Source organism: Oncorhynchus masou, chromosome 12 (assembly GCF_036934945.1).
Source record: "Oncorhynchus masou masou isolate Uvic2021 chromosome 12, UVic_Omas_1.1, whole genome shotgun sequence".
Taxonomy (NCBI): domain Eukaryota; kingdom Metazoa; phylum Chordata; class Actinopteri; order Salmoniformes; family Salmonidae; genus Oncorhynchus; species Oncorhynchus masou.
In genome coordinates this window covers 92,144,531-92,154,366 of record NC_088223.1, presented here as the reverse complement: position 1 = coordinate 92,154,366, position 9,836 = coordinate 92,144,531, and the positions used below count along the sequence as shown (strand labels likewise).

Genomic DNA, 9,836 nt, shown 5'->3' with positions numbered 1-9,836 from the left:
TCCTGTAGTACTGCATTTTATTATTTTGTACAAAGTGCGCAAAACAAGACACTTGGATAGGCCGATGTTAGCTTACCGAGGAATTGTTCTTGGAGCCAATTCGTACAGCCTGACGCTATACAGTTTGTGTTTGAGTTACTACTACTTGTTATTGTCATCTTGGTTGTCTTCACCTAACTTCAATCTCTTCCATTCACTCCCTGCGCGACAACTCAATACCGCAGACAAATTAGCTGATTCCTGCCAGTGATGCTGTAACGAAGACGCTGTGAGTCGAGAAGCAGGTGCAGGTGAAACGTTTAATAAAACAACAAACATTGTTATTCTGCACCTACATGAATGTCATTCAAAACGTACTATGCAGTAAGGACAATGTAATAACGTTTATATTCACCTTCACCCATCAGTGCATGGGCGTTGTACTGTACTCAAAGTAGCATACAAAGCAGAAATACAATTAATCAGATCAAATCAATGGCCACCAGTAGGCTACTGTAGCCGTCTGTATCCAATGTTACAGTATAACAGTCACAGAGGCTGACTTGTAAGTCATGTAATTTACAAGACGAGTGTTGGGGTGGTTTTACAAGGAGAGATTTGGTCAAAGACAGTATGAAGATAGGGTAAAACAGCTTCTTCAATAGAAATCCCGGATAGCACTTGTAGGCGATGTCATGGCGACGTTGGCTCGCAGAGCTCATACGTAGAGAAGCAAGTCATCGGATCTAATGGTCGTCTCACGCCGAACTGCGCATGTGCACGCCGTCAACTCAAAGGCACTGCTTCGATATATATATCGATTTGGTCTATAAAACAGTGTGTTACACCTGGTCTACATCTTGGTAGAGACACATATCATATTTATTTTGTATACTTGGCTTTTCTATTTTGAACATCTACTTGTGAATGTTTGTCTGTTTTGACATCCATCGGCAAGCTTCGTTGACTTAAGGTAGGCTACTAACCCTTATTTAATTTAAACTGTAGGCTGAAATGGTTGCTTAGCAAAACCTTTACTGGGCAATCATTAAAGTTACTACAATCCGTTTCGGTGAAACTGGCACGTCCGTTTGGGATATTACAACAACGAATAAGTTACTTTAAACAAAGAACACTGTTTCCCCCCCATCGGACGGAAATCATTGCAAAGAAAATACCACTGCCGGATGCCCCTCTCCTCCGTTTCATCACTGAAACAATATGAAAGGCGCTGGCACTGTTTCACCAAATGTAGATTCTAACTTGAATTGATCTTTGAGAAATAGCATTGTCCGTTCCTCCACTAATTGTGGTCCTCAGCTCAGGGATGGGGCTAGGGAAATGTAATCCCTCTCAAATTCTAAAGTGCTCTAGATGCCAGGACTGACAGTCCATGAAATCTGCATTATAGTTTTAACCATCTTTTGAATCAATACATTGCTTCTTTACATTTACAAACAAATAAGCGTTTATTTCGGGTTCTAATGTGGTAAGACAATGGTAATCAGCTCGTGACGTATTTATAAATTGTATTCTTCAAAGATGGATGGTTATACTGCGTCATTAATTTAAATATCCAAAAACCAATCCCAGACTGTAGCTTTAATAATGTGGATCATTTACTGAACGAAAGTGAACCATCGCGCTCTCCTAGATGCTTGGCAGGTGCGTAAATCCACCGAATGCAGGCAAACAAAGTGTCTAATGGGTTCGCACTCAATGTCGCACTCAATGCATAAAGCTGACTTCATTAATCGATGTTTTTCGTTATTTTCACTGCATCGGGGATAGCGTAGACATACGTTTCGGCTTTACAGCCTTCTTCAGTGTTTAGGTACAATTTTATTTGAATCCAAAACAACATCTGTAAAGAACAGATGAGCAACAGGTGCTTCTAATCAGGGTTGGCGCTCATCTGCCAATCAGAGGTGTGGCATTTCTTCGTGTATTTTTATTTAGGATTTTTATTTTTATTTAGGAAAATAATCTTTACAAAGATCATGTGAGATTTTTATTTAGGAAAATAATCTTTACAAAGATCATGTGAAAGATTGGACCCGCTATATAAATGATTGCTTTATGAACTGGACGCGTTCCCGAAATTAAATGAATTCTTTAACTCTAGAGTACATTCGATTTCCTTAAACTATGGACAATAACATTAACTCTATACATTTCTTAGATGTACTTGCTACAAAGAAGGGACTATCTAGTACTACAGTTTACAGGAAACCTACAGATAACAACTAGCTGCCAATTTGGTACTTTTTATCACCCTCTCCCCCTAAGAGGTTTACCAGTAAGCCAACTTAATAGACTGTATCGCATCTGTGACACAGAGGAAGAATATGATAGACAATCAAATTCTCTCCTATAGCGTTTCTACTTGAGAGGATAACCGATACCTGGCTCGATAAAGCGCATAAACAAGTTAAAAACTTGACCAGAAGCCAGTTACTTAATAAATCCAACAATAACATGTGAAACTGTTTTCTGTAAACTATATACTCACGTTCAGTGATCGCCGTAATGGCATCAAGTCTGTTGTTAATCAACATTGGCACATATAATTATCAGACTTCTCTTTAAATTCTGCCTTCCAGAAGCCACCTTTATTCACCTTTAAACATTTACATTTAAGTCATTTAGCAAACGATCAATAAATCTATCGAACATATTGGTTCAATCAGATGTGGTCAGAGAGAGAAAAGAGACATTCATTAAAGGATGATTCCCTGTAGATATTGTACCTCTTGTAGCGCCATAAGGAAACGTTCAAACGTTGTAGGGGAGAGCGAGGTATGTTGTCACACTTTTCACGCTGTCTTGACATTTACTGGGTGTAACAGTATAGCTTTAGACCGTCCCTTCGCCCATACCCGGGCGCGAACCAGGGACCCTCTGCACACATCAACAACAGTCACCCACGAAGCATCGTTACCCATCGCTCCACAAAAGCCACGACCCTTGCAGAGCAAAGGGGAACTACTACTTCAAGGTCTCAAAGCAAGTAACGTCACCGATTGAAACGCTATTTAGCGCGTACCACCGCTAACTAAGCTAGCCGTTTCGCATCCGTTACACTGGCACAATACATCACAATGGTATAAATGAAAGATGGAAGTCTCGGGCACATATTTTGTATTCATTGTATCATCATGTCTTATTTCAGTACGGAGTTGTAAACCGTTAAATAGAGATTGTGCACTTGTGACAATTTGCCCCATCAGCGGGTAAATTGTGTCACTCTTGTCTGGTAAATTGTCACATTGGATTATCAACAAATAAGAACACAAAATGTGCCTTGACCAGAAGAAGTATGTTGGCCAGTGGCGTATTTGTAAGTCGCTCTGGATAAGTGCGTCTGCTAAATGACTTAAATGTAAATGTATGTAAATGTATTTAGGCCTGGGCTTCCGGGACTTCAGCCCTGGATATATTTGGTCCAGTACCGGCCCTTTTGATGGTATTATTAAGTTTGTTTTACATTTCAGTCTCAGTTTCCATAACCACACATCACTTGCGCAATGCAGTATTGTTATTATTGTATTACCTTCATTAAAATAAACAATCCAACGGAAGACTGGGGGACAAAAATGTGAGAGACTCAAATGTTTGCATAACATACTGTATCAGTGATTTTTACACACGCTGCATTGCCTGGGCAATGAGCAAAAAAACAAGTAATTTTGTTAACAGCCAAATGATCTGTTGAAAGGTTCTAATACTGGGGCTGCTGAAGTAACCCCAGGTCTGATATGTTTTCAGAACACTGAGTCATGTCTGACTTGGAGACCATCGAGCTAGCCGCTCTGGGCCGACCCTTCCAGCTGGGGATGCTGTATGACTGTCGTAGAGATGTCCTCATCCCAGGTACAGGAAACTATTCCTCTTTGGTTTGGAGGTAATCAGTATGCATCATCTTAAATTCATTGACAGTTGTTTCCACCATTGAGTTGGATAGAGGGCACACTGTTCCAGCACGGGGAACACCATTGAGTTGGATAGAGGGCACACTGTTCCAGCACAGGAACACCATTGAGTTGGATAGAGGGCACACTGTTCCAGCACGGGGAACACCATTGAGTTGGATAGAGGGCACACTGTTCCAGCACGGGGAACACCATTGAGTTGGATAGAGGGCACACTGTTCCAGCACAGAGAACACCATTGAGGGCTTTCACCATTTTAAAGTAGTTACTATGGATTAAGGAAGAATCAGCAGGAGGGTTCAGCCAATGAATTGCACTCCTGAACAGACATTCCATAACTGCAGATGCCAGTAAATCACCAACCTTGGCTTTATACTTGTTCAGACTATATACTGTAACACTCCACACAGTAGGTGGTGGTCTGCACCTTCACAGTTTATTCACTAACTGATAATACATTCATAGAAGTTGAAGAAGACATTGGGGCCATACTTGTGAACATAAGCAACCATTTAAATTGAAACAGTTTCTCCAGCTCAAAATGCGTCTCAGCTGATTAAAATAGTTGATTTACTTGCACATGACAGAATGCTAAATTGTAGCTGGTCCCATCAGATAACATGGCATAAGTTAGCGCTATGCTAACCTCACCAGGTGGCAGAGATTTATATTCTGACTGCTCCATCTTGAGGACCCAGGTTGAATTATTTAATCCTTCCTTAACCCAAAGGAAGTATCTCCCTGTTGACTACTTCAGAATGGTGAAAGTCCTGAATGGAGCTGCCCATGCTAAAACCGCTTTTGGGCACTTAAGTCCTCTGTAGAGCTGTCACAGAATCAGCCATTGCAGAGAGAGATGAGCTTTCTAGTACATCTCTATGGATACCACAGAGTACGAAAAGCTCGAGGATGCACTTGGGACAAAAGACTAATTGTTTGCAGGTTGTTTTTGAAGTGTTCATATAGTAGTAATGCTGTCAATGGCAAAGATGGCACTTTTTTTTCCTTCTGAGAGTGTAATGTGGCGCCATTTGTCCCTGTAGGGAACCATCTGAAAAAAGGTTCTAGATAGAACTCTTTCTGATTCCAAATAGCACCCTTTATTTGGAACAAAGGTTCTATTTGACCTGAAAGAAGCTCCAGATAGAACCCCTTTCCAGACTGGTTCACATGGTGCTACAGAGCATTCTTTACTTCTGAGGGTAGGAGGTGTAGGTTTTCTAACTATGGGTTGACACCTAGAATATTTACTTTGAGTTCAATATGTGCCTTCAATTAGTTATTTGAATGAAACCATGTTTACAAATAGAAATATTTACACATGTACACGTTGGAGTATAAATTTCACAATAAATGTTCTTTGATCATTCTCTTTAAACTGCAGGTATCACTCTCTGGGATTCTGAGGTGTTGCAGAAACACATAAATGTCCGTCCACAACCGAACACTGACTTCAAAATCATTGCTTCAGACTCAAGTGAAGCCAAGTCAGAAGCTTTGAATGTATCTGCATCTCTTGAGGCCAGTTTTCTTGGTGGCTTAGTGAGCGTGAAGGGTTCTGCTGAATTCCTACATGACAAAAAGACCTCAAAGCGTCAGTCTAGGGTTTCTCTGCAGTACCGTGCCACCACTCGCTTCGAGCAGTTGACCATGGACCACCTGGGGGCAGGAAATGTGAAACACTGTAATGTCTTCCAAGAGGGCTCTTCAACCCATGTGGTGACTGGCCTGCTCTACGGAGCCCAGGCCTTCTTCGTTTTTGACCAAGAGGTTTCCTCAGGAGAAAACCACCAGGACATCCAGGGAAACCTGCTCTGCACAATAAAAAAGATCCCTCTCACTACAATAGAAGGGCAGGGAAATTTGAAGATGAGCGAGGAAGAGAAGAAAAAGGCCAATAAATTTAACTGCACCTTCCATGGTGATTTTGCACTAGAAAATAACCCTGTCACATTTGAAGATGCCATCAAGGTGTATGCTGGCCTGCCACGTCTGCTAGGGGAGAACGGAGAACATGCTGTGCCCATGACTGTCTGGCTCTATCCTCTCAAAAACCTGGACTCTGCAGCTACCCAGCTAGTCAGGCAGATCAGTGTTAGCCAGGTGCGTCGCGCACAGCGAATCTTGGACGGACTGGACAATACTGATGTACAATGCCAGGACATAATGAAGGAAGACATGGCTATCAAGTTCCCTGAACTCAAAGCCAAGCTCAACACATTCAGGGACTTGTGCTCAGAGTACAAGCTGGTGTTCCAGAAAGGTCTCTGTAAGGTTCTTCCCAACATAAGAGGAGGAGGAATGGAGGAGGAAGAGCTGATAAAAATGCTCAACAGCAAAGAACGTTCTCCATTCCAGAATGACCTCTTGATCACGTACCTGGATGACAGAGAGAGAGAGATGAATGTTGTCAGCTCTTACCTTGACATAATGAAAGAGGTACAAGTTGTGAATTCAAGCAGTGAATTGGATGGAATAGTGCTTGATCAAGCTAATGATTATGTAGTGTGTTTTGCATTATCCTATTTGAAGGAGAAAGAAGAGTATCTGGTAGTCCTGGAGAACTACTTGCTGGAAGAATCTAAGAGTGATTTTTCACAGACACCTTACAACCCCAACGCAGTCGGGAAGACTGCAGCAGAAAAGTGGTTTCGCTCAGGGGAGGTAACGACCCTAACCAGACAAACCATAAATCTGTTCCAAGACTTCAAAGAGTCTAACAAAGACAGAGAAAATCTTGCATTCTGCATTGCATCAATTCCAAACAAACTCCTCACCGCATCCTCCATCCATGTCTATGAGAGAGGGACACTTTTGAGTCCACAGTATGAGCTGCCATCAAAGCCAGGTATACCCACCATCAAGAGTCTGGGGCATGACTGTGTCCACTTGCAAGTCAACCCTCCCAACCTTGGTGTTACCTCTGTGGAGTCATACCAGGTTTTGTACCAGGCTGAGCAGGCTGACTCTGAGTGGATCGAGGTCAAATTGGGTGCTACAACTAACCAGGTCACCATCAGTCGTTTGGACCCTTACAAAAAGTACCGCTTTAGCTGCAAGGCGGTATGTAAACCTGGTGTGAGCCTCTCCAGTGAATGGACAGAATACGTCAGGACCCGCCCATGTAGCCCCCCTGGACCCCCCGTAGAGAAGAGGATAGAATCAGGAAGTATCAGAGTGAACTGGGACATTCCTACCATGGTGGGAGATGATGTTGACGTCATTGGTTATGTGGTTGAATACAGAAAAAGTGTAAAGACTATAAACAATCAGATGTGGCACACCATCAAAACCACCACGAGAGAGGGTACACTGGAAGGACTAGAGGCTGACACTGCATACAGCATCAGCGTCTCTGCTAACTGTGGCAAAGCAGGGAACAGTCTACCCAGTCCTGAGACTGTGCTGACAACCCTTAGGGTCTCTGATCCCCAACCGAAGACTAACAAATCAACCGGAGCAAAAAGTGAGGAATTCCTCAAAAAATCTCAGAAGGTGGAAAACGGAAAACCCTCAATCCATTGGCTGAATCTGGAACCGAAGTTGGGTGGAAATGAACGTTTTGAACAGTACAGATTTGGGAGGAAAGTTGAGCAACGGAATAACAAGGTGATATTGCTTCTGGGGGCCACAGGTTCAGGAAAAACAACTCTGGTCAATACCATGATAAACTACATCCTCGGGGTAAAGTGGGAAGATTGTTACCGCTTTAAGCTCATCCATGAGGTGACCAACAGGTCACAGGCTGAGAGCCAGACTGTGGTTGTGACATCATACGAGCTCTACAACCAGCCAGGCTTTCAGATTCCTTATTCTCTGACCATCATTGACACACCAGGGTTCGGAGACACCAGAGGAATGGCTCATGATAAATTGGTCACCCAAAAGGTGAAGGATTTCTTGTGTAACCCTTTAGGGATTAATCACATTGATGTAGTCTGCTTTGTAGTGCAGGCACCACTTGTTCGTCTCAGTCCTTCCCAGAGATACATCTTTGATTCCATTCTGTCCATCTTTGGAAAGGATGTTGCTGAAAACATCCTGATGCTTGTGACATTTGTTGATGGGAAGCAAATACCGGTGCTAGAGGCCATCAAAGCTGCAAATCTGCCCTGTAAGAAAGACAAGAAGGGGCTACCAACCCATTTCAAATTCAACAGTTCATCTCTGTTCTCAAAGGAGACGGAGAGCAGCTCTGAAGAGGATGATTCTGATGATGATCATAAGGCCCAGTGTCCAGAGCAATGGAGGTCAACTTTCAAGGAGATGAAGAAATTTTTCCAAGCACTGGAAAGCATTGAGAGTAAAGATCTGACCCTGACAAAGAAAGTTCTGGAAGAACGTGAGCTTCTGGAGAAGACCATGACATGCCTGACCCCTCAGATCACAGCAGGTCTGTCAAAGCTAAGTGAGATCAAAAGCTTCAAACAGTGTCTGGAGAACGAGGATGAGAACATGAAACAGAACAAAAATTTTGAGGCTGAGGTAAATGTGCTGCAGGTGAAGAGAAGCAAATTAGCCCAGGACTTTGCAACAAACTGCCAGATATGCAATTTTACATGTCACACCTGCTGTTTCCTTCCAATGGAGGATGACATCAACAGTTGTGCCGTGATGGATGATGATGGCAACTGCACCATATGTCCAGAAAAATGCTCTTCTAATGACCACGACAGGGAACAAGTCTTGTTGACATATGAAACAAAGACTGAGAAAAAGACTATTCAAGAACTGAAGGACAACTTCATGAAGGCGTGGGGCAAGTCTATGGAAACCAAGGAGATGCTGGATAAGCTTGAGGATGAGTTTCAGATGATCCAGGACGCACTGATGAATTTGATCGCGCAGTCTTCTGACTGTCTCAAGAGACTTAATGATGTTGCACTGAAGCCAAGCTCTCTCTCCACTATGGAGTACATTGACATACTCATTCGCACAGAGGAGGACGAACGCAAGCCAGGCTTCGAGGATCGGATCGTTGGGTTGAAGAAAATAAAGGAAGACTCTGAGATTCTGGACAAGATTGCAAAAGGAGAAGATTTACTCCCAAATGAGAGATCATTCTTAAAGGATAAAGAGGATAGAGGGCAGGAGGTTCCAACATAAGCCGGGGATGATGTCCTGATAACATTATCTGGAAACCAAATTGAGTCTCCATTTTGAACATTAAGCTGCCCAACGTAGTCGGAATGTTTGTGTTTGCTGGGAAGATCCAACTGAGATCTGGGGTTCATTGGATTTGTATTAAAACTCTTAGCCTTGTGTAAAGCCTTATGTTAATTTGTCGACCCCAAGGTCACTGAACAAAAATGAGGTCCTAGATTAAATCAGAACTCTATAGAAAATATTTTGTCTTTGATCAGGCAATGTGAGAGGTGTGACTGCATCAAATCCCTTAGTGGCTTTTCTTGTGGTCATTGTCACAAAGCCACACCCATCCTACCGGTGCTTATAGTTCAGAACTAGCAAGTGTAGGCTATATTGACACTCAAATAAGAAGAAAATAACTTAAAATAAGGAGTAAGGATTGATATGATCCTAATGGAGGTGTACTGTGTATTACAACACACATTCCTATGTTCAAACTTGTCAAACAAATGCAACGGATTTCTCATGATGCGTCTCAGTGTATCGAATGGCAATGTCCGTGATAGGTATCGGTATAACGCTGGGAAACGCTTGCTGATTTGACAGCGACAACAGAAGTAGCACCTCTGACATTGCCTAAGGGTCTTTCTATAAACTAGAGTACCGGTGATGATTTCCTGTGGTGGACAACTGACAGATACAGATACAGCTGTTGATGATAAGTAGTAATTGATATAAGAAACATTCAATAAAATTCACAAGTTAATTCAACCAACTCTGTTTAACCCTTTTTCATGGTTGGTGTCTTGACAAATTTGTCCAAAATCATGTAACATA

General features: G+C 42.5%; 1 protein-coding gene across 2 annotated transcripts; it reads left to right on the top strand.

The window, feature by feature from the left end:
• Nucleotides 1–215: 215 nt before the first annotated feature.
• Nucleotides 216–9,774, top strand: LOC135551066 (uncharacterized). Of its 2 annotated transcripts, none has more exons than XM_064982456.1 (3): nt 216–284; nt 3,748–3,852; nt 5,296–9,774. In XM_064982456.1, the coding sequence occupies exons 2-3, from the start codon at nt 3,759–3,761 to the stop codon at nt 9,015–9,017; spliced, it is 3,816 nt and encodes a 1,271-aa protein (XP_064838528.1). In that variant the 5' UTR covers nt 216–284; nt 3,748–3,758; the 3' UTR covers nt 9,018–9,774. The 2 variants fall into 2 exon arrangements, with proteins under 2 accessions (XP_064838528.1, XP_064838527.1); XM_064982455.1 differs by lacking the exon at nt 216–284 and adding an exon at nt 737–952.
• The last annotated feature ends 62 nt before the right edge of the window (nt 9,775–9,836 follow it).